We start from the raw sequence: 25,858 nt of genomic DNA, 5'->3' as shown, positions 1-25,858 counted from the left end.
ACCAATTTGCATTCCCACCAACAGTGTACAAGGGTTCCCGTTTATCCACACCCTCTTCAGCATTTATTATTTGTAGGTTTTTTGATGATAGCCATTTTGACTGGTGTGAGGTGATACCTCTTTGTGGTTTTGATTTGCATTTCTCTAATAATTTGTGATGTGGAGCATCTTTTCATGTGTCTATTGGCCATCTGTATGTCTTCTTTGGAGAAATGTCTATTTAGGTCTTCTGCCCGTTTTTTGATTGGGTGTTTTGTTTTTTTGCTATTGAGTTGTATGAGATGTGTGTATATTTTAAGAATTAAGCCCTTGTTGGTCGCATCATTTGCAAATATTTTCTCCCGGTCCATAGGTTGTCTTTTCATTTTCTTTATGGCTTCCTTTGCTGTGCAAAAGCTTATACGTTTGATTAGGTCCCATTTGTATATTTTTGCTTTTATTTCTTTTGCCTTGGGAGACTGACCTAAGAAAACGTTGCTACGATTTATGTCAGAGAATGTTTTGCCTGTGTTCTCTTCTAGGAGTTTTATGGGGTCATGTCTTATATTTAAGTCTTTAAGCCATTTTGAGTTTATTTTTGTGTATGGTGTAGAGGAGTGTTCTAAATTCATTGATTTACATGTGGCTGTCCAGCTTTCCCATTACCACTTGCTGAAGAGACTGTCTTTTCCCAATTGTATATTCCTGCCTCTTTTGTTAAAGATTAATCGACTGTAGTTGTGTCCATTTATTTCTAGATTCTCTATTCTGTTCCATTGATACATATGTCTGTCTTTGATGCCAGTACCACACTATTTTGATTACTGTAGCTTTGTACTATTGTCTGAAGTCTGGGAGGGTTATGCCTCCAGCTTTGTTCTTTTTTCTCAGGATTGCTTTGGCAATTCTGGGTCTTTTGTGGTGACATGTAAATTTTAAGGTTATTTGTTCTAGTTCTGTGAAAAATGTCGTGGGTAATTTGATAGGGATCGCATTAAATCTGTAGATTGCTTTGGGTAATATGGCCATTTAAACAATATTTATTCTTCCAATCAAGAGCATGGGATATCTTTTCATTTCTTTGAATCACCTTCAGTTTCCTTTATCAATGTTTCATAGTCCTCAGTCTTTCACCTCCTTGGTTAGGTTTATTCCTAGGTTGGTTTTGTTTCGTTTTGTTTTTGAAATAATTTTAAATCGGATTTTTTAAAACTTTCTCTTTCTGATATTTCATTGTTAGTATAAAGAAATGCAACAGATTTCTATATATTGATCTTGTATCCTGCTACCTTGCTGAATTCATTTAATTAGTTCTAAAAGTTTTTGTGTGGAGTCTTTAGGGTTTTCTATATAGAGTTTCATGTCATTTGCATATAATGACAATTTTACCTCTTCCCTTCCAACTTGGATACCTTTTATTTCTTTTTCTTGTCTGATTGCTGTGACTAGGACTTCCAATACTATGTTGAATAGAAGTGGTGAGAGTGGGCATCCTTGTCTTATTCCAGAATTTAGCAGGAAGGCTTTCAGCTTTTCACCATTGAGTATTATATTGGCTGTGGGTTTGTCATAAATGGCTTTTATTATTGTTGAAATATGTTACCTTTATACCCACTTTGGGGAGAGTTTTTATCATGAATGGATGTTGAGTTTTATAAAATGCTTTTTCTACATCTATTGAGATGAGCATGTGGTTTTTGTCTTTTCTTTTGTTGATGTGGTGTATCACAGTGATTGGTTTGCGTATGTTGAACCCTCCTTGTGACCCTGGAATAAATCCAACTTGATCATGGTGTATGATCCTTTTTATGTGTTGTTGGATTCAGTTTGATAATATTTTGTTGAGGATTTTTACATCTATATTCATCAAAGATATTGGCCTGTAATTTTCTTTTTTGGTAGTATCTTTTTCTGGTTTTGGTATCAGCGTGATGGTGGCTTCATAGAATGACCTTGGGAGTGTTCTTTCCTCTTCAGTCTTTTGGAAGAGGTTGAGAAGGAGCGGTATAAGTTCTTCTTTGTATGTCTGGTAGAATTCTCCAGTGAAGCCATCCAGTCCTGGACTTTTGTTTTCAGCGAGTTTTTTAAATTACAAATTCTATTTTACTTCTAGTGATTAGTCTGTTAAATTGTCTGTTTCTTCTTGATTCAATTTTGGCAGGCTGTATGTTTCTAGAAACTTGTCCTTTTCTTCTAGGTTGTCCATTTTGTTGGTATAAAACTGTTCATAGTATTTTCTTATGATTATTTTTATTTCTGCAGTATCAATTGTTATTTCTCCTCTTTCATTTTTTATTTTGTTTATTTGCATCCTCTCTCTTTTCTTCTTGGAGAGCCTGGCTAGAGGTTTGTCGGTTTTGTTTATCCTTTAAAAAAAACAGCTCTTGGTTTTATTGATTTTTTTCTGTCATTTTTATCTCTATTTTATTTATTTCCTCTCTGATCTTTATTATTTCCTTCCTTCTGCTGACTTTAGTTTTTGTTTGTTCTTTTTCTAATTCCTTTAAGTTGTAGGTTAGGTTGTTTATTTGTGATTTTTCTTGTTTTTTGAGGAAGGCCTTTATTACTGTGAACTTCCCTCTTAGGACTGCTTTTGCTACATCCCATAGATTTTGTAGGGTTGTGTTTTTGTTGTCATTTGTCTCAAGGTATTTTTTGATTTCCTCTTTGATTTAATCGTTGACCCATTGGTTTTTTAGTAGCATGTTGTTTAGTCTCCATGTAATCATTTTTTTCTCGTTTTTCTTTCTGTGGTTGATTTCTAGTTTCATGCCATTGTGGTCAGAAAAGATGCTTGAAATAACTTCTATCCTCTTAAATTTGTTGAGGCGTGTTTTGTGTCCTAGTATGTGGTCTATCCTAGAGAATGTTCCATGTGTACCTGAAAAGAATGTGTATTCTGGTTTTTTTGAATGTAGTGTTCTGTAGATATCAATTAAGTCTAACTGTTCTATTGTGTCATTTAGGATCTCTGTTGCCTTATTGATGTTCCTTCTGGAAGATCTGTCCATTGACGTGAATGGGGTGTTAAAGTCTCCTATTATTGTATTTCCATCAGTTTCTCCCTTTATGTGTCTTAGTATTTGTTTTATTTATTTAGATGCTCCTATATTGGGTGCATATATGTTAACGAGTATTGATTGTTTTATCATTGTATGGTGTCCTTCTTTGTCTTTTTTTGTAGCCCTTGTTTTAAAGTCTATTTTGTCTGATATGAGTATTGCTACCCCCGCTTTTTGTCATGTCCATTTGCATGAAATATCTTTTACAATCCCCTCACTTTCAATCTATGTGTCTCTTTCTCCCTAAAGTGGGTCTCTTGTAGGCAGCATATTGTAGGCTCTTGTTTTATTATACAGTCTTCCACTCTTTGTCTTTTGATTGGAGCATTTAGTCCATTGGCTTTTAAAGTCATTATTGATATGTATGTATTTATTGCCATTTTAAACCTTGTTTTCCAGTTGATTTTGTATTTCTTCTTTGTTCCTTTCTTCTTTTCATTTTTCCTTTTGTGGTTTGATGCTTTTCTTTTGTATTATGCTTGAATTCCTTTCTTTTTGGTTTTTGTGAATCTATTGTATGTTTTCAATTTGTGGTTGCCTTGGTTTTCAAGTATGTTAACCCATAACTATATCTACTTGCTTTAAACTGATAGTCATATAAGCTCAAACACATTCTAAAAAATCTACATTCTCTTACTCCCCTCCCCCGCATTTGGTGATTTTGATGTTCTCTTTTACATCTTCATGTTTATCCTTTGCTGTTTATTGTGTTTATAATCACCTTTACAAAATTTCTTGATTGTTTTTTAATTTATGTACTGGCTTACTTAAGTGATCTTCAGTCTTCTTCTATATTTGCCTTTCCTACTGTGATTTTCCCTTTCCTATAGATTCTTGCTTCTTTTCTATTTAGAGAAGACCTTTCAATATTTCTTTTAGGATAGGTTTAGTATTGCTGTATTCTTTTAGTTTTTGCTTGTCTGAGATTCTTTGTCTCTCCTATTCTAAATGATAATCTTGCTGAGTAGAGTATTCTAGGTTGCAGACTTTTCCATTTCAGGATTTTGAATATATCTTGCCACTCTCTTCTGGCTTGCAAAGTTTTCGTGGAGAAATCAGCTGACAGCCTTATGGGGATTCCCTTGTAACTGACTCTTTGAAAAATACACTCTGTATTGGCTGCCTTCCTTACCCATCTCACTCCCCACTCTCTAGTGTTTCTAGGTATTGCCACCCAAGTAAGCTACTTGTTCTCAAATATTTATCCAAGGTCTTCTTCTAGAGCAGGGGTCAGCAAACTTTTTCTATAAAGAGCCAGATAGTTAACATATTAGGTATTGCAACTACTCAACTCTAGTGCAAAAGCAGACATAGATACATAGACCATATGTAAACAAATGGGCATGGCTATGTGCCAATGAACTTTTTATTTACAAAATCAGGTGGTGGCCAAAGCTCCCCAGCCCCACCAGGGAGAGGAGGAAGCCGAGGACATATAGCTTTCTAAAGGGGTTTGGAAGCCACGTTCTCATTTTGTGGAAGTAATTTAGTGAAGAGCTGATTATTTGACTAAACACTTACTAAATTTCCAGAAGTTATCATATATGCCTTAAAGATTTTCTTTGGGAGATCATTGCCTGTACAGTTAGTTTTTTGTGTGGCATAAATAATATGTTAACCTGTTACAACTGACAACATTGGTTTTCTGTAGCTAGGGAGTCTTGAGTTGGCAGCCTGCTCAGCTTAATGACTTAATGTCCTTTTTTGGCAGATGTGTGGAGTTGGCTGTTACCATGACATACCTGTGTGCTATACCCAGGGGGAGGGCTGGGCCGAAACTGCAGGCACACATTTGGGTTGATCACCTTGGCTTCCAAGCCATTCCGGGTGGTGCTCAGTGTGGGGCGAGAGCATCATATAGGACCATGGCGCTTAGCAGCATTGTTTCTTTGGAGTCCATGTAATGGAATGTATTTTTCAAATATTGATATTTGCATTTTCTGTAACAATTCCTTATAAATAAAATGAGGTAAAATTGTACATTTAAAGTGGAAACCTTAATAACACATTTGTAGTTCCTTTTAATGTAAAAAGTACCAGTTAGCATTAAAAACAAACAAACAAACAAAAAAATCAGGTGGTGGGCTGGATTTGGCACATGGGCGAGGCCATAGTTTGCTGACCCCTGATCTAAAGGAATCAAACTATATCATCCCCTGTATTAGTTCTCTAGAGCTATGTAACAAATTACCCCAAACTAACTTAGCAGTTTAATAGAACAAAAATTTATTATCTCACAGTTTCCATGGGTCAGGACTCTGGGCACAGTGTTACTGGGTTCTCTGCTCAGGGTTGAAACCAAAGTTTTGGCTGGCCTGCATCCTCATCACAGGCTTGGAGTGCTCTTCCTGCTCACTAGTTGTTGGTAGAATTCAGTTCCTTGCAGTTACAGGACTGAAGTCTTAGTTTTCTTGCTGTCTGTCATCCAGGAACCATTTTCTCCTCCTAGAGGCTGCCCACAACTCCCTGCCATGTGACCCTCTCCACAATAGTGCAGTTTTCTTTAAGTCCAGAAAGAGAATTCTTATTTTAAAGGGCTCCATTGATTAGGTCGGCCTTCCCAGGATAATCTCTGTTTTTATTTACTCAAAGTCAACTGATTAGGGACCTTAATTACATCTGCAAAATTCCTTTACCTTTGCCATATAATGCAACCTAATCACAGAAGAGATATTCTGTCGTATTCACAGGGTCTACCTGAACTTGAGGGGAGGGGATTATGTAACATGTGTTCACTAGGAGGCAGACATATTGGAATTCTGCCTACTACACTCTTTGAAAATGGAATGGAAATTCTCTCCCCTTATGGAAATATGCAGAGGGGAGAACAAGTGCCCCCCACTCCATAAAACAAACACCTGTTGAGCACCCACTATGTGCCAGGTGCTGCACTAAGCAGTTTGCCTGCATCATCGCTTTTCAGCCTCACAGCAACTTTATGCAGCACGTCCTATTTTTATCCCATTTATAGGTGGGTAAGTTCTGCAGAGTGACAGAGCTAGAATGGAGTGATCGAAGAGTAAAACCCAGAATCCTGACTCCACAGCTTATGTTCTTAACCACTTTTTCATACTGCCTTGCCTCTGAGAATTTACATATAATTCTCCACACCCCCAACACAACCCATCTAATGCAGACAGTGTCATGCTGCATCAATTTCTGAACATTTAAGATCTGGCCAAGTAATCTTTAACCCTTAAAAATAAAATTCAAAAAAATTTTGGGGACTTCCCTGGTGGTCCAGTGGTTAAGACCTGTGCTTCCACTGCAGGGGGTGCTGGTTCAATCCCTGATTGGGGAACTAAGATTCCATGTGCCACGTGGTGTGGCCAAAAAATTTTTTTTAATAAAAATTTTGAAAAAAAATTCAAACAATATTCACACAAAGAGTGTTGCCGACAAACCTTTTCTTTAACTAGAATTAATCACTTGTGCTGAATATAAGTGAAAACTCAAGACTCAGGTTGGAAAAATGATATAACCAATATTGCCTTCTTCTTGCTTGCTTTCTCAGATGAAACAATGACAGTAAAGTCAATAAGGAAAGGGGAAAGGAAGGAATCAAGTGTTAATGAAGCACCTACTATGTGCAATGCATTACAGCCTTTATTTCTTTTAAGCCTGACCTCAACCCTGAAACGCTTGTTATTAGTCTTCTTTTGCAAATGAAACTGTACTTAGAGAGTTTGAAAAGCCTGCAAATTATCACCTAATATCTGTTCTCCCCTTTTTCCTGAATAATAGAACACTGGATTCCTTCAGGGTAAAAATATGATCAACTAAAAGACCACATTTCCCAGTCTTCCTTGCAGCTAGGTGTGGTCATGTGACCATGTTTTGGCCAATAAGAGCTAAGCAGAAGTGTTATGTGGGACTTCTTGTGAGGCTGCTTAAAGAAAGCTAAATCAATCAAGAGTTACACTTTTTGACCTTTCTTCCTTACACCTTCCTGCTATTTGGAATTCTAGCATGATGGCAGGAGCTCCAGATGCCACCTTAAATTACGAGGTGACCTTGAGATGGAAGCCACTTGCTAGGAGGATGGAGCAGGAAGGTGCAAGGGCTTAGGTCCCTGATGATCATGGAGCCACCATACCAGCCCTGGAGTGCACAACTCTGGAATTATTCATTTTTTTTGGAATTACGTTTTGTGAGAGGGAAAAATACTCTCTTTAAAACCACTGTTATTTAGGATTTGCCTCATATATAGCTTAATAACTATAAGCTATATATAGCTTGTAGATGGAGAGGGATTAAATAACTTTCCTAGGTCACCCTGTAGTAATAGATTGAGAATGCAAACCTGGCTGTCACAGTCTACAGTATGCTTGGGGCTAATCATTTATGTCTTTTTTTTTTTTTTTGAATTTTTGTCTGCGTTGGGTCTTCGTTGCTGCGTGCGGGCTTTCTCTAGTTGCAGCGAGCCGGGGCCACTCTTCGTTGCAGTGCACGGGCTTCTCGTTGCAGTGGCTTCTCTTGTTGCGGAGCATGGGCTGTAGGCGCGCTGGCTTAGTAGTTGTGGCTCACAGGCTCTAGAGCGCAGGCCAGTAGTTGTGGCGCACGGGCTTAGTTGCTCTGCAGCATGTGGGATCTTCCCAGACCAGGGCTCCAACCCGTGTCCCCTGCATTGGCAGATGGATTCTTAACCACTGCGCCACCAGGGAAGCCCCTCATTTATGTCTTTTGATTGGAAAGTGGGGATGTTACTTTAGTTTGGAGATGAAGATATCCTCGTATGACCTCGTGGACTTTGATCTTTATTTCATGGATTCTCTTTTGATTCCAGCTTCCAGCCTCTGCAAAGCTCTTTTTGTTATTACTAACAAAGATAATATGAGTGAGGAGTAAACTATCTTCCATAGTTGAACTTCAGTCCTCTACAATTAGGACAATTTTTAGAGTGTAATTTAACTGCTTTTTTAAAAATTATTGTTATAATACATGTAACACATGCACATTGTAAGAAATGAGGACCAGAAAGGGGCTATAAAATGAGAGGCAAGGTTTTCCCTCCCCCAAGATAGACCCAACTCCCACTACCCAGAAGTAACATTTCGGATCTTTCCAGAAAGTTTTTTATACATGTACAATGATATATACGGATATCTATTCTATCACAAATGGAAATACACTACACATGTTGTTTGCATTTACTATATCTTACATCACATAATCGCATATAAGATCCCAGGTCATTTATTGAATAGCTATAGAGTATTCCATTGTATGGATGCAGAATAGTTTATTTAATCAGTGATTCCTTATTGGACAGTTAGATTTTTATTTTTTTAATGCAAACAGTGCTACAGTGTATATCCTTGAATATACATCTTTTTTCACTTGTCTCTATAGTACAGATTCCTAGATGTGGAAGTGCTGGATCAAAGAGCATGTCTAGCTTTAATTTTCACAGAAATTGCCAAAGTGCTCTGCAAAGAGGTCGCTTGAAACTACCCTCCCCCAACAGTGGGTGAGAGCACCGACTTCTCTTCCTTGCCAGTAGCAGCTATTAACAGATTGCTGGATCTTTGCCCATCTGATATTGAAAAAATGTATTTTCTTGATATTTGAATTTGCATTTTTAAAGTCATAAATGAAAGCAAGCATTTTGTCACTATTTATTGGCCATTGGGATTTCTTGTTCTGAGAACTGCTGATTCATGTCCTGTCTCATTTTTCTGTTAGCTTCTTTATCTTTTTCCTATTGATTTATAAGAGCTTTTTGTAACTTTAGGAAATTAGTCGTAAGTCGTATAGCTTGCAAAATTTTCAATAGTATGTGTTGTCTTTTTACTCTGTTTTTGGCAATTTTTCCTGCATGGGCTTTGTTATTTTTAGTGAAATATATTAATCCTTTCTTACATATCTTAATTTTGTGTCTTGCATAGAAAGGCTGTCCCCATGATTACAAATTAATTCCCCCCAATTTTAGTGTTGGATTTTTTGTGATTTATTTTTTACGTGTATATCTTTGGTCCATCTGATGTAAGAGACATAGAGATTTCATCTTATTTTGTCCAAGTGACTAGACAGGTATTCCAAAACCATTTCTTGAGTAATCAATGTTTTTTTCTTATTTTGATTTCATATGTGACTTTCATTATATTTTAAATTTTCATATGGATTTAGGTCTATTTCTGAACTCTGTTCTGTTCTTCTGCTCAATCTGTTCTTCATCCAGAGACCATACTGTTTTCATTATTGTTGCTTTATAATGTTTTACTATTTCGTAAGCTAATAACCACCTTTTACCCGTTAATCATTCCCCCCACCAGAGTTCTCCTAGCCATTCTCACATGTTTATTTAAACCAATAAATGTTGAATGAGCACTCACTGTGTGTCAGGCTGTGATCTAAGCCCTAGGATGCAGCAGTGAATGAGAACAGGGAAAATCTCTGCCCACATTATGCTTCCATTCTAGCTGTGAGAGAGAGAGAGACCAATTAGTCAACTACAAACAGGGTCAAAGTGTGGTAAATGAGATGGAGAGAGACAAAATAAAGAAGGAAGATAGGAAGTGGGGAGAGTGCAAAACCAGGTGGTCAGGGCAGGCCTTATTGAGAACATGGCGGTTGAAGTGAAGGAACAAACCACACAGATAAGTAGGAACAACGTGTGCAAAGGCCCTGAAGTCGGAGGCCAGTATGCCTGCAACGAAGTGAATGAGAGAATGAGAAGGAGATGAGGCCAGAGGAGTAACAGGGAGTGATCAAGGAGGGCCTTGTGGGCGAATGAAAAGATGTGGGCTGTTTCTCTGAGCAAGGCAGGGAGCCAGTGGGGCAGATGGAGCAAAGGGGCATCATGAACTGACTTGATGCTCTAGGTATTTTGGTTGGGCTCACTTTGAAATACTACATTAATTTATGGAGGACAATATCTTTATAATCCTGTGTCCTCATATCCAAAGATAACATATGCGGCAATATTACACATGCACAGAGTGACAAATTGATGTGCTTCGGGGAACATATTCTACAGATACAATCGCATATACAAAATGACTTATGTACAAGCATTGTTTATGATGGCAAAAGACTGGAAACAGTGCAGACATTCAGCCATCCACCAATATGGGACTGGCTAAGTATATTTTGATGCACGTACACAATGGAATAATATGCCACTTTGAAAAGAATAGGAGAATCTTTATGTACTAATTCAGAATGATCGCCTAGATATACTAAGAATAAAAGCAAGGTATGGAGTGGTGTGTATAGTATGCTACCATTTGGGTTAAAAAGGGACGTGTATATTATGTATGAATTTGCTTTGCTAAGGATAAAATATCTCTAAAAGAATACATAAGAAACTGCTAACAGTAGTTGTCTCTAGGGAAGGGCACTAAATAATTGGAAGATAGGGATATAAATGAAGTTTTTCACTGTATCCCCCTTTCTATCTTTGGACTACTGAGCCATGTGAATATACTATCCATTCAAAAAACAAGTAACTATAAATTTTAATGAAATAAAGTATATCTTTATATTAGGGCCATGTTGGTAATGTATTCGACAATGATAAAGAGAATTAGTAGAGACCTAAATCATATACAGTGACCTATATGATGTATCTTTACATGTCCAGTTGTAATAAATACACAAATAGACAAATGTTCGGCCAGATACACAATGTGCTCATTTCTCTGCCCCCCGCCCCAGATTTGCACATTGTCGCAGTATAAGTGAGCTAGAGAGTTCAGTCTCCTGACCTGCCAATTACAGGTTAAGGCCCATGATGAATAAGTGGAGTGTGTAGTGTGTTAACAGATGATATGTCCTTTTCAAAGAAAAAATGATATCTAGTAGGAGGGATCAGGAGTGCGGGGTGGGTGTCTGAGACGAGAATGGGGTGTACAGATCTGCGCTGGACGGTTAGGAAGGCTCACTGAGAAGGTGACATTTAGGGCAAGATGTGAAGATGGAGAGGGAGCTGGTATCTGAGAGAAGAGCCTTCCAAGCAGGGGAAAAGCCAGTGCAAAGGCCCTGAGGCAAGGACAGGGAGGAGGCCAGCGTGGCTGGAGTGGCTGGAGGGAGGGAGCGCGGGTAGTGAGGAGGAGGCAGCAGATGCCACGGGGCTTTGTCAGCTCTGCTAAAGACCCTACCTTAATGAGGTGGGAAACCACTGGAGAACATTGAGTTGAAGAGTGAAATTTGCTCTCATTTTAAGAGCATCCCTCTGGCTGCTGTATGGAGAACAGGCGGTAGGGAATCAAGGGTCGAAGCAAGGAGGCCAGTGCCAGAATGATTCCGTTACTGCTCACTTCACTCCCGGAAACATATCCTTAGAGCTGATATTCAAAGTAGATATTTGTGAACTTATATTCAGCCCAGAAACAGAGTCTTTAAGCGCCCATTTCTTTCTGATTTATAAGAATCACACATACTCACTGCAGAAGAGTTGAGAAAAGCAGAAAAACATACGTGGGAGAAAAAATTTCCCTATGTGCTACTTCCCAGGCACAGCTCCTCTTGACATTTTGGTGTGTTTCCATCTCATCTACGTGGTTTTACGTAGCTAGCTTCGTAATACGCACATGCATTGGTATTCCACTTGATCTCTTAACCTAATATAATAAGCATTTTACCACTAAAAGAATTATTTATTCTAATGGAAGCATAATATTCTGTTTTACAGCTGTCTAAAATTGAACTCAACCAGTCCACTAAATAATGCATCAGTGAAGATTTTTATGCAGAAAATTTGATCTGCATTTTAGATTTGCTTTCCCTAAGACAGATTCCAGAGGCAGAGCTAGCAAGTCAAACAGAGAATGTATTTTAGGTTTTTGATACCCATTGTCAAACTGTTCCTCGAAAGGGTTGTACCTGTATAAATTCCCATGGGTTTACTAAAGCCATAAGCAACCTTTAAGAAAAAAAAAATATCCTTGGTTAGCATCGTCCTCTTAAAGAAAAAAGAAGTCTTTAATGAGAAAGTGTCAGAATTTCACACATCATATGCATAGCAGAGAGGGTGAAAAATCAGATTCTGAGTATGAAAGAATCATTAGCGTTTTTAGACCAAAGCTGCAGTTAAAGTATGATCCAGCTCGAGGAGTACATATGAAACCAAGTGCGTGTGGGATGTGCTTTATAGGCAGAGAAGTAGTCATCACTAAATATATGTGGTTGCTAAGAGACTAAACTGGGGACTGGGAATTAAATTTAACACACGTTCCTCAAATTGAGTTAGACATTTGTGACAAATTGGTATTCAGCCAGAAGGAAAGAAATATGTAGAGATGAGATAAGGAGTAGGAAGATGTGAGTTCTAGAACAATTCATTACTTCCTTACTCCAGGTCCATCACTTGACCCTTTGAGTCAAGTGGGAATAATATTGCCTGTCTTGTCTCGTCTACCTCACAAAGCTTTTATGAAGATCAAATATGCTAATAACTGTAAATTGTAAATAGTCAATACATAACTGTATCGTATGCAAATCTGTGACTGTTGCCAATGTCATCTCAGAAGAACAAATAAATAAAGTTTACTTACTATATAAAAAAAAATGCTAATAAATGGCAAAGTGATATACAACCATAGGGTGTTATTACCATGTTGAAGTCTCAGGCACTCTGTCTTGGAAACTTATATATAATGAGGTGCTTTAATTCCTCTCGCTGGATTTGCCTTGTATTCAATTATAGCAGATTCAACAATCTGCTTTTGGGGAAATCCATTCAAAAAGGAAAGCATGGTGATCCAGGTCATCATTCTGAGCCCCCGATGAGGCTGAAGTTTCCTAAAGAGTAAGGACTGTGTCTCATTTACCCATGTGATGTGTCCAAAACTCCTGTGTGAGGAGGAAACAGGATTATACACCCCTGTTTTATCTTGTTTCTTAATGGTATATTAGAGATGAAGGCAAGATGGAGGCCCATGGAGTGATTTCTTTCTTTCCTGCCTCTGAGCCTACCCTACCCTCATCTTGCTATTCCATCTCACCCTGAGCTGCCAGACAAGCTACTCCTCAGCCCTCAAGTCTCAGGAAAGTCATCTCTTCTAGCACTTTCCCTGATGCCGTCATCTAGTCCCAAACCTCCATTTGCACCCAGGACACCTCGTTACACCGTCTCATTGGATGCGACTGTGCCCTAGTCCCCCACAGCCTGGCCGGGCTCCACGGGCTTTCTGTGTTTTCTTATCTTCTGTGGACCTATTTCAGCACCCAGGACAGTCTCAACACATGTTCCCTGAATAAAGGAAAGGATGAGTTTTCAAGGGCCCATGTCACAAAAGGAGGCAAATGCCTGTGATAGAAATGAAGCCATTATGTACTTTGGTTCTAGAAACATAGTGATAAACCAATCTCTTTGCACGGATACATGACTGTATACTATATATTTAAATGTGTTCATGCATACGTAGAACCAGTAATTCTCTTGGTAAGACAAAATGTTGAGAAGAGCAAGAAGCTGAGGTCGGGACTTCCCTGGTGGCGCAGTGGTTGAGATTCCGCGCTCCCAATGCAGGGGGCCTGGTTTTGATCCCTGGTCAGGGAACTAGATCCCACATGCATGCCGCAACTAAGAGTTCACATGCCACAATTAAGGAGCCGGCGAGCCGCAACTAAGGAGCCCGCCTGCTGCAGCTAAGACCCGGCGCAACCAAATAATAAATAAATAAATAAAATACTTCAAAAAAAAAAAAAAAAAAAGTTGAGGTCGCTGAGCCTGATACTGATCATGCCAAGGTTTTATACCTCAATAGAACTGGAGTCTACTGAGAAGAGCAGGGGCTTTTTCAATCTGGTCCTCCAAAATCCTCTACCAGAAATCGAGTTCAGTGGTTCTCAGTTGTCTGGTGATTCTATAGCAATGGGAAATCTAATAAATACTGATGTCTGTGAAGCAGCCCCAGAGGTTCGGATTTCATTAATCTATGGTAGGGCTTGGGCATCTGTACTTTTTAAAAAGCTCCCCAGAGGATTCTAATATGCAGCCAGGCTGAGAACCGCTGCTCTGAAGTGTCTGGGGTTGAGGTGACGGATCTGACTAATTAAACCTCAAGGCTAAACACACGGGGCTTCCTGGACATCCGCATAGAGTCTCTTGCTCTCGCCCACGTTCTCACTCTCTTGTTCCCTTGCTCTCTCACTCTTTGTTTTATTTATCCAATAAATTGCTTTGGAGTGACTCTGCTGCTTTTCAGCCAGCTGGGTAAGAACTCAGATCCTGACGGTTCACATTGAAGCATCCTGAGATCTTTAATACCCAGGCCATCATGGGGTGAATCACGGACTGTGAAAGGAGGGGACAAGCCATTGGGTCCCCTTTCCTACTTCAGCTTGTGTTATGCGGGTGGCCTCATTAATGGGAGGGGACGGAAGCAACCTGGAGAAAACACTCCCATACCGGGACTTGCCAAACCTTCGTAAAGTTTCACTCTCGGAATCGGGTATGGACCCAGTGCAATACCATCTGACTCCCACGTGATGGATGCCACAGAGCCAATAACCATCCGAAGATGCTCTGAACCAGGCAGTTCCTGCTTTTTTATTACGAGTCCCAGGATCCTAAAGAGCTGTGACTCTTGGACTGAGGTGTCTCGGTGTCAGTGACACGAAAGCGCTCTTTACATAAGATCATCCTTGCATGAGGTGAGTCAATCGAGGTACTTTTTCAAAAGCCAACCTCTGATTGTAAGTCCCCGGATGGCTGGGTTCCTGTTTCCTGACCCTCACTGCCTTTCACAGAGAGATGGCCATCTGGCTGATGCTCAGTGAGTATAGAAGAGATGCCCTCCAGCTCCTCAGTATTTCAAGAAGCCACTGAAGCCCCCTGATTGGCTTCTTTGCAGCATCAGAAATCGTTAATCTAGAGGCAGACAAGCCCTGAGGTTTCTTCCACTGGCCTTCTTAGAGCCAGGAGTCCCAGCATCCCCGCACCGATCATCTCCCTGACAACCAGCACGTCCGCCTGATTCTGATGCATATTACTTTGAAAGCTCTGAGCTCGACAGTTCTCCTGGAGCTGCGTTATCCCGGGAGCTGATTCAACTGTTACTCCACTCGACTTTGATTGCTACAATCAGGGTCTCAACCATCATGAGGATGAAAAGAAGTAAAAAGCCGGTCAGATCATGATACTTTTCCGAAAACATCAAATAGAAAAATTGTGCCATGCCTTTTATCTCAGCGTCTTGGGCCCATTTTTTTCCCCTGTTATTTCTTTTGTCATTGTTACATCGTATAACCCAGACTTTTATGCTAAAAAAAAAAAAAAAGTTCTAAGAGAATGCTGTTTCCACTCTATGAAAATGGAAGAAGCTAATTGTAAGGCTTCTGCTGGAAGGAAGCCCTATTTCTATTTTCATTGGAAGGTTCTCAAAGCAAGATAATGAGGATTTCTCAGGGCCATGATGTTCCTTTCCCCCTCTTGCCCTGTGTAAAATCAGGAGATTCTCACACACATACATTTCATACATTTCATGTAATTTCATGAAATAGATACATTTCATGGAACCTTTTGCTACAGCATCATTTCTTGCTAATTTTGAAACATGCCATTCCCCCGAGAGAGAACACAGATAACACGGCTGTTAATAACACCGGATGGCGGGACTCAAAGCCCCGTGAGCCAGGGCTAAACCACAGAGAGTGCCAGGGGAGGCTCCTTGATATCCACACTCATTTCTGAATTTGATATTGCACCAGCTTTATGGCTCCCAGTTTCTGTTTTTGAGTTGGATTTTGGTTTTCATCGTCTGCCAGAAATGAAGCCAGCATTTTTGCAGGGTAGGAGTCTGTAGCGTTTTAGGAAACTCTGACCTGATGAGCGTTAGGAAAACTGTCAGACAGAGCAACGCATTGGTTTCCTTCTGTCTAATACTGAATTTAATTCTGAGATTTTAGACTATTGAATCAGCCTAAGTTAAACAGAGCCCTATATAGATTTGCAGACATTGCTAATTGTGATAATAATAATAACATTTCTCAAACATCCCTTCATTATGAACTAGGCATTCATATGTGCAAAAATCCGCCATCTACAGTTCTAAGTAGATGCAAATTTTCCAAACCTCACTTGGCCAAATTTTACAAAACGAAAAGCAGAAAAGACAAAAGAAAGAAAAGATGAAAAGGAACCAAACCAATAATTCGGGCCTTTCTCCCTTCTGCTATTCTTTGAGTTCTGTGACTGTCATTTTTCTTCTCATCATTAAGTGGGAAGGATAGAGAATTAAAAAAAAAAAAAAAAAAGACACAAATGGAAAGCAGAGGCACAGGAAGGGAAGAGGCAGAAAGGAAGAGCCAAGTAGTGAGGCGACAGAAGCAGCGGCCCCCGGGCCTGCTGTTCCCCTCGTCTGCCAGCAGCCCTGCCAGCCGTGGCCACACGCAACCATATGAGATGCTTTGAGCTGACCCAGCGGCATTGCCCCCTCGTCCGGGCCATAATGTAATTCAGTTTAACAAACACTTACAGATGTCCTCCTTTGTGTATAAGGAACGACAGCCTCAGGCCTTAGGAACTTGCAGGGAGATGGGGAGACAAGTGTTAACAGAGAAAACAGTCCGAGGAAGCAGAGAGTTAAGTCCAGAGTTGTGTGGGAGGCCAGGATACTGTGGAGGCGGTTAGGGTTAGGGTTAGAGCAAGGCCGTGTATGTAGGCTGATGGGGGTCTGGGGAGGATGCAGGAGAGACGTGGGACTTGACCGAACTTGAGGGTTGGGTGGCAGGGATGTGTGCAGACAGGGAAGAAGGGGAAGGGCCTTCTAGATCCATCTTTCTCCTGACACTGCTCTGTTATATGGCAGGGGCCTTTGGGGGACAGCATCTGCACTTTTCTTCAGATGCTCAGCTATCGTTTTAAATCAACCTTCATACATGTGTCATTAGTAAAAAAAAAAAAAAAAAAAAAAACGGCACTTTTCTTGAGAAAGGACCATTTGTCCAACACATGGAACCTTCCTATTTCCTGTCAATGTGGGGCTAATTTCCTGACACATTTTATTATTTTTTTCCATTAAGAACTTATTCTGCAGTAGATTTCACCAGGCGCAGTTGATGGACTCATCCTCCCATTTGGGGTATTACGTTGTTGTTTGCAAGATGATCCTGCTGAAATGTGGAGGATTTATTACTTCTTTTTGCCATTCCTCTGTTTCTGGAGAGCTATGTTTAGGTAGGAAGGCTAAGGGGGCACAGGAGGGAGAAAATAAATTCTCATTTGTGGTGTAGCTTCCGTTTCACTCACTGTAAGAATCAGACCCTCCTAATCAGACAGACAAACAGGTCAGACAGGTCTTCTTCTGCTCTGGGACTCCATTTTAAAATACTGCTTAATGTCTGGATTTAACACACACACGCACACACATGTGTGCGTGCACACCAGAAATTTATGGTTGAAAGAAAACCAAAAGCGAATTTCTAAATGCTGTAGCTTCTTTTACGTGTCGACTAAAAAACGTGTACCAGTGAAGACAACCCACAGAATAGGAGGGAAATAATAATAGACGTAGGACGTGACATCATAGACATCATAGGATGTGAATAGACATTTCTTCAAAGAAGATAGACAAATGGCTAATAAATAATGAAATATAATAATGAAAGATGTTCAACACCATTAACCGTGAGGGAAATGCAATCAGGTACTACTTCGCACCTACTAGGATGGCTGTAATATAAAAGAGAGACAGTAACAAGTGTTGGTGAAGATGGGGAGAAAAGGGAACCCTCATACGCTGCCGGTGGGAATGGAAAATTGTGCAGCTGCTTTGGAAAATAGTCTGGCAGTTCCTCAAGAAGTTAAAGAGTTACCATACCACCCAGCAATTCTACTCCTGGATATCTACCCAAGAGAAATGCAGACATACGTCTGCACAGAAACTTATACATGGATGTTCAGATGTTCACAGCAGCATTGCTCATAATAGCCCAAAACTGGAGACAACCCACATGTCCACCAACGGATGAATGGATAAACAAAGCTGATCTCTCTATACACTGAAATATTATTCAGCCATAAAAAGAATGAAATCTGACACATGCTACCACATGGATGAACCTTGAAAACATTATGCTGAGTGAAAGAAGCCAGTCACAAAAGGTCACATATTGTATGATTGAATTTATAAGAAATATCCAGAATAGGTTACTCTCTAGAGACAAAAAGTCCATTAGTGATTGTCTGGGGGATGAGGATGGGGGAGGCTTGAGGGACAATTGGAAGTGACTGCTATTTGGTCTAGGGATTTTTTAGAGGTGATGAAAATGTTATAAAATTGATTGTGGTGATGGTTGTTATTTAAAACCATTGAAACTGTACACTTTAAAAAAGGGGGCACCAGAAAAAACCCAAATCTTTGTCCCACTTTTGCTTTCTGACAGGTGTGAAAAATGAAGGGACGTATATAAAATAGATAACCAACAAGGACCTACTGTATAGCACAGGGAACTATATTCAGTGTTTTGTAATAACCTATAAGGGAAAAGAATCTGAAAAAGAATAGATATATATGCATAACTGAATCACTGTGCTGTACACCAGAAACTAACACAACATTGTAAATCAACTATACTTCAATTTAAAAAAATGAAGGGACAAAAATCAAATGATGATGACTTAACCACTGCTACTTTCTAATATGATCCATCAAAACAGTTAAAAGTGGCACCCATTTATTTCCATGAACCAGTACTGTTGGCATAAACGATCAATGGGGCAAGCATACCTTATAACCCACTTTGTTGCCGAATAATGCTGACAGCCGAGGACGCTGTCTTAGAAAACAAGAATCCCAGGTTGGGAGCGAGTGGTCCCTCACAGCAGTGTCACCAGGCATCGCCTAGAGCCAGAATCATTTTCACAGGCTGAACCCAGGCCGAGTTGTTCAACAGACAGAGGTGAGACATCACTCTGTTGCAGAGTCTAGATGGGAAAGATTACATTTCTGTGCTCCCCAAACAAGTTCCCGGTTTACACACACACACACGCACACACACACATACACACTCAAACAATGTACCGCTGATTTCTTAAAATGTGCTTTTTTTGAAGTGTGTATTACCAAGGACCCATTAATTCCACTTTTGGAAATCCACTCTAAAGAAATAATCTTCAATTTAGACAAAAGCTATATATGTGCACAAAGACATTTATCACAATATTCCTTAGATTAGTGAAAAATTGCTCCAAATTGGGGAATGGTGAAATAAATCATTCCACTCTCATAAAGCCATTGAAGTAATGATGGTAAAATTGTGGTTTTCAGACTATGATCAGTGAAAAAACCTTTCAAAAGAATGAAGAGTGTTGGGGGCTTCCCTGGTGGCGCAGTGGTTGAGAATCCGCCTGCCATTGCAGGGGACACGTGTTCGGTCCTGGTCTGGGAAGATCCCACATGCTGCGGAGCAACTAAGCCCGTGCGCCACAACTACTGAAGCCTGCATGCCTATAGCCCGTGCTCTGCAACAAGAGAAGCCACCGCAATGAGAAGCCCGCGCACCGCAACGAAGAGTAGCCCCACTCGCTGCAGCTAGAGAAAGCCCGCGCAGCTACAAAGACCCAGTGCAGCCAAAAATAAATAAATTAAAGTAAATAAATTAAAAAGAAAAAAAAAATTGACAGGCCTACATTCCTTTTTGGAGGCTCTGGGGAAGAACATGCTTTGAAGTTCATTCCTTGGTTGTTGTCTGAATTCAGTTCTTGTGGTTTTAGGATGGAGGTTCCCATTCCTCGTTGGCTGTCAGCTGGGAGCCTCTGTCTCAGCGCTGTAAGGCGGCCCACGTTCATTCTCACCTGGCCCCCACCATCTTCCAGCCAACAATGGCAAGGTGAGTTCTTCTCAGGCCTCCAGTCTCTCCACCTTCCTCTTCTCTCACTAGCCAGAGAAAGCTCTGCTTTTTTTTCTTTTAATTTTTCTTTTATATTGGAGTATAGTTGATTAACAATGTTGTGTTAGTTCCATGTGTACAGCATCTTGATTCCGTTATACATATACACGTATCTATTCTTGTTTGGATTCTTTTCCCATGTATATTATTACAGAGTATTTAGTAGAGTTCCCTGCACTACACAGTAGGTCCTTATTGATTATCTATTATATATATAGTAGTGTGTATATGTCAATCCCAATCTCCCAATTTATCCCTCCCCCACGTTCCCCCTTTGGTAACCATGTTTGTTTTTGAAGTCTGTGAGTCCGTTTCTGTTTTGGAAATAAGTTCATTTGTATCATTTTTTTTAGATTCCACATATAAGTGATACCATATGATATTTGTCTTTCTCTGTCTGACTTACTTCACTCAGTATGATCATCTCTAGATCCATCCATGTTGCTGCAAACGGCATTATTTCACTCTTTTTCATGTCTGAGTAATATTCCATATTATATACATACCGCATCTTCTTTCTCCATTCATCTGTTGATGGACACTTAGGATGCTTCCATGTCTTGGCTATTGTTTTTTTTGTTGTTTTTTTTTGTTTGTTTGTTTTTTGTCTTGGCTATTGTAAACAGCATTTACAGCTTATGAGAATACAGATTCATGGACCCCACCCCTGACCGGCTGAATCAGAAGCCTATGGTTTAACAAGCCCTCCAGGTGATTCTGATGTACACTACAATGTGAGAAGCACTGTTCTGATTGGAATAAAAAGGCTCCATCGATGGACCACAGCAAAGTCATCCCCTATGTGGCTTTAGTCAGAATGGCTGCCTCACACGGCCCTCATCACGTGTCAGCTCTGTGAGTGTGGGCAAGTCAGTTATGTGCCCAGTGCCCTGGTTTCCTCAACTGATTTCCTCAACTGACTGTGTAATAGGAATGATCTAACAACCCTTACAGCGCACGGGATTGCCTGAGGAATCAACAGGACAGTCCATGTGAAGTGCCCAGAAAGAACACTGAAGCGCTTATTCAACGGGACCCTCAGGGAGCCCCCTCGCTCGCCTCTGGAACCGCATGGGTTAATAGGATGCATAAGCGTAATAGGACCATAAACACTGGTCCACTGGTTGTCAGGTAACAATTATACATTGACAAGGACTTTGTTAGATACTGCCTGTGGAAGGCTGAATAATGCCCCTCCCCAATATGTCCACGTCCTAATCCTTGGGAAGCTGTGAATGTTACCTTATTTGGCAAAAGGGACTTTGCAGACGTGATTAAATTAATGGTCTTGAGCTGGGAGAGTATCCTGGTGGGCTCAATGTAATCACAAGGGTTCTTATAAAAGGGAGGCAGGAAGATGGGAGAGAGGTGATGTGATATCAGAAGCAGAGGTTGGAGTGATAGACTCTGACGATGGAGGAAGGGGCCACAAGCCAAGAAACTGACAGGCAGCCATGAGAAGCCGAAACAGGCAAGGAAGTGGATTCTCTCCTGGAGCCTCTAGAATGAATGCAGCCTTGCCAACTCCTTGACTTTATCTCAGTGAAACTGATTTCAGACTTCTAAGCTCCAGAACTGTAAGACAATAGATTTGTGTCATTTTAAGCCACTAAGCTTGTGATGATTTGTTACAGCAGCAAGAGGAAACTAGCACACTACCTTACCCAGCCTATCATTCGCAGGCATCAGAATCACCCAGAGCCCCAGGCTTTGCCTCCAAAGTGTCTGATTCATGAGGTCCAGGATGAAGCTGTGAATTTGCAGTTCTAAAAAGCTCCCTGATGAGGCCGATGCTGCTGATTCCAGGTCCACTCTCTGAGTAGCAGTGGCTCAAGAAACTTGTTAAAATCCATATTCCCTGGCAGATAACTTTTGATTCAGGAGGTCAGGAGCCTACCCTTTCACAAGAATCCCCAGCTGATTGTACCGAGTGGCTGCCAGGCTCACTCAGGCACACAGACTTACCCTAAGTGGCCCCGAGAGTGGGAACTCCTGCCTGTCTAGCAGGTCAGGGGCAGAGAAAGACTTTGCGGCCCCCTTGCACGTACTAATTCATCATTTCATCGCATCACTCACTGTCCTGAATCGGTTAACCAGAATGACCATCAGATTGGTCGCTGGGGCCACCAGGGCTTTGCCCACTGGCTACGCAGAGGAGATGTTCACACAGAGCATGGACTGCCTCTCCTCAGGACCACTGGACACACACCATCACTTAGACTCATCCCCCAGAAAAGCAGAAAGGGCTTGGAAGAGTCCACCCATGGCAACGCTACCGCAGGCTCCATCCCAAGGAAGAGCCTGAGAGGGCCGCCCAGCTCTCTCTGCAGTGTCGGCCTGGTTGGCATGGAGGGAGTGTGGCAGGATCCTGGGAAACTTGCCAAGCGAAGCATGTCATCAGCCTGGGGCTGGTGGGAATCAGAGGAGCAAATGGAAGTACAAAAAAAAAATTGAGGAGGTGGAGGAATAAGAAAAGGAAAATCAGAAAAAGACAGATTGAGAACAGTCAGTGATAATGAGTAAGATGTGGGAGCAGCAAGGCAGACAACTGCCATGTGGTCCGAGCCAAGGACAGGGTGGGCATGGGAGAGCTGGTCTGTGCAGCCAGTGGCTTCTGTCAAAGCCACCAGGCTGCATCAGGGCGCTCATCCCCCATCTCAGACGCCCCTTTCTACATGCAAGGACATGCCTGCTCCCTTCCCCCACCGTGGGCAGCCGTAAGCTGCTGGATGGTTTGACCTAGAAGAGAGACAAAGCTCTCCAAAAGAGAATTGCAATTAATGCTGGCTTTAGAACTTCGCTCTAGAAATAAATCGCTGCTACTTGTGATAAAAGCTTAACGAAATGAGACAACCAAGAGAAACACCATTGGATGCTAACGAAAGGGAAGAGTTGTCGATATACGTATAAGTACATACACTTGTACCCATCCCTACATAATCTCCATGTACACGGAGCAGAAGTGGGAGGGCGCCGTCCAGCAGGAAGGTGTCCTTGGGCCACACAAGCACACCCACACACACAAACTAAAGTGCACCAATAAACAAAGCCTTCTGAAGATGCCAGGCATAAGGAGTGAAGATGAGGCAGGATTCACCTGCACTGGGTCCGCCCAGCGCCACTCCGGCTGCTGTGGAGATGTAGTCAGTGTTTATGGAGCACTTACGGAAAGCAAGGCTGTGCACCGCGCTCTCTAAGTGCGTTAACTCACTGCGTCTTCACAACAAATCTTCCAGGAGAGGCGTGATTCCCCTCCCATTCTGCAGGGGAGGAAGGCCACTCAAAGTGGGTCAAGTCACTCATCTGAAGTCTCCGCAGCTTCTATGAACTGGATTTGTACCCAAGTCTACTTGACTTCAAACCCATGCTGTTGGCTGAATCACCGGGTCTCACCTCTCAGCTGTGCATATTTTTCACCGGCACCCTGTCACCACTTGCCCTTCTTACTAAGGTGTGACATTTAACTTCTCCAAGGAGGGAGCCAGGCTCCACTGGACCAGCAGGGAGGTGAGGCAATGCAACAGGCACCAGGAATAGGTGGGGAGATGCATCCCCAAGGACCTGGCCCCAAAGACAGACCCGGGGAGGCAAAGAAACCCTGTGCACAGCTGCTGTGGAGGGGAAAAGGAGCCTGGCTTTTTAAAACGGCCAATCTGCTCCCACCACCCACAGAAGACTCCTTAAGAAAGTGGATACCAAATGCAGAGAGAGGATTAATCGTACCTCAGCAGCCGCACGCCTACATATTTTTTTCCTGGTCCTTTGCTGTGGCACAAAGACATACACACTGAAAGGTCGATTAGCAAATTGGCTCCTAGATGGCATTTTGCTTGATAGGTTTAAATCACAAAACCACTGTTTTCAAATGCCAGCATGGCAGGCAAACACAGGGAACTATGAGGGGTAATGGGCATGCTATTCAGTGGTGAAAAATAATGCATTGCTGTCTAATTGCTTCAGAATCAGTCATTGGACTATACAAAGAAAAAAATTAACTGAGCTAAAATTCCCTTTCGGGGAGGTAATTATGATTATTCTAAAGCCATCATTATTCATTTTACATATTGGGAAAGTGCTCCCCAAATATGACCTGTTTGGAGATAAAGAGAGACTTCAATGTAATTCTCCTAAAGGATTTTGATTCTTTATCTCAAATTCAGTGGCATTTTAAGAAATCAAAAGAAATGTAGCAGTTTTTAGAATTCGAATTAAGGTTTTTGATTGCCTTGTTAAAAAAAAAAAAAAGGACATTATGTAGGTGGAGTGATATGCTAATATTTTAGCCTTGTGTGTGCTCTGCTTTTATTTGTGACCCACAAAGCACAAAGGATATTTTTCAACTCCTGACTAGACAAAGAAGGGACAAAGGCCGGAGAGAAGTCCGGTTTGGGACAGATCTGATGGCAGAGAGAAGGCAGAATATCTACCTCCTAGTTTGCTTCTGCCTTTGACAAGGAGCAAAAATTGAAAAGAAAGAACAAAATGTAAAGCAGATACCACTGTGAAAAGGGAAACTGAGGGTAAATTGAATGGGAAAAAGAGAAGAATACCAAGCAGCTGATATTGAAATTCTCCTCCCAACCCTGCAAGGAGCCGATGGTCTTCCATTTGCAGGTTGGGAAACGGAGGCTCAGCTAATAAAGGCCCAAGGTGAGGTTTGATCCCAGGTCCGTCTGCTCTTTATATTTCTTCATTCATTCATTCCTTCATTCATTCAACAAACATCAGTGAAGTATTGGGGACACAGAGAGGAGGCGGAGGAGTCCAGCTGGTCTGTAGAGCATCTGCAGGTGAGCAGGGAATGAACACCTCCCGTTCCTTTATCATGAGTCCTGATCTCGAGCTTGTCAGTTTACATCGCTGGTCTCTTCAGGGCTTTGTAGATATAATCACAGACCCTTTGGGTCACGTGAAGATGCACCAGAAGATGAAACTGGATTGAAGCAGGAGCCTCCATCCTGAATAAAGAAAGAGAGAGAGAGAGTGACTGGACCAATCATGACAAAAACAAGAAAAATATAAGCCTGGTGGCAGTGCTTTATCTTAAACCACGTGTTTTCAAATACTTTCTGATGAGCCTCCTCAGAATTCCACAAGGTTGGGGCTTCCCTGGTGGTCCAGTGGTTCAGACTCCACGCCCCCAATGCAGGGGGCCCGGGTTCGATCCCTGGTCAGGGAACTAGATCCCACACGCATGCCACACTTAAGAGCCCACATGCCGCAAGGAAGATCCTGCACTCGGCAACGAAGATCCCGCGTGCTGCAACTAAGACCCAGCGCAGCCAAATAAATAAATAAATATTAAAAAAAACAAAAAAGAATTCCACACAAGGTAGCATGGGCCAGTAGTATTCCTATCTGCCTCTCAAGCATGAGGAAACAGTTTCAAAGGAGTTAGGTCATCTGTTCCAAAGAAAACAGCAGGTCGCCTAGTTACTGCGTCACACTTCTACCCGGATGCTTATAGTGGTAGGTGGAACAGGAAATTGCCAGAGTCATCATGTGCTCCAGTCAACAAGTTCTGGTTCTAATCATCCACAAGTCTTAAATGCATGGCTGAGGTGCTCCAGCAGTCCCGGTCTCAATGATCTCTTCTGCAAAAATGTGCTAATGCTTACCCTGCCTACCTCTATTTCATGAATCCATTGGGGGAATATTTGGCAACATGGACAGTGCATCTACAAATGTAGAGTTACACTTAGTATGATGATCTCTAGGCCCATCCATGTTGTGCAAATGGCATTATTCTTTTTTATGCCTGAGTAGTATTCCATTGTATATATATACCACGTCTTCTTTATCCATTCGTCTGTGGATGGACATTTAGGTTGCTTCCATTTCTTGTAAATATAGTGCTGCAATGAATGTTGGGGTGCATTATCCTTTCAAATTATGGTTTTCTCTGGATATACGCCCAGGAGTGGGATTCCTGGGTCATATGGTAGCTCTATGTTTCGTTTTTTAAGGAACTTCCATAC

General features: G+C 41.3%; 1 protein-coding gene across 1 annotated transcript in view; it reads left to right on the top strand.

Annotated features, from left to right (window-relative positions):
- GPM6B (glycoprotein M6B) overlaps nt 1-25,858 on the top strand; it is a 194,960-nt gene that overhangs the window by 5,525 nt on the left and 163,577 nt on the right. Inside the window, exon 2 of the mRNA XM_082447248.1 lies at nt 19,705-19,820. Within this exon, the coding sequence (XP_082303374.1) occupies nt 19,705-19,820 (116 nt within the window). The remainder of the gene's footprint in view (nt 1-19,704; nt 19,821-25,858) is intronic.

The sequence above is a fragment of the Balaenoptera physalus genome, assembly GCF_965194825.1.
Source record: "Balaenoptera physalus genome assembly, chromosome: X".
Taxonomy (NCBI): Eukaryota; Metazoa; Chordata; class Mammalia; order Artiodactyla; family Balaenopteridae; genus Balaenoptera; species Balaenoptera physalus.
Note: the sequence above shows the minus strand (reverse complement) of the source record. Positions and strands in the feature narration are given on the sequence as shown.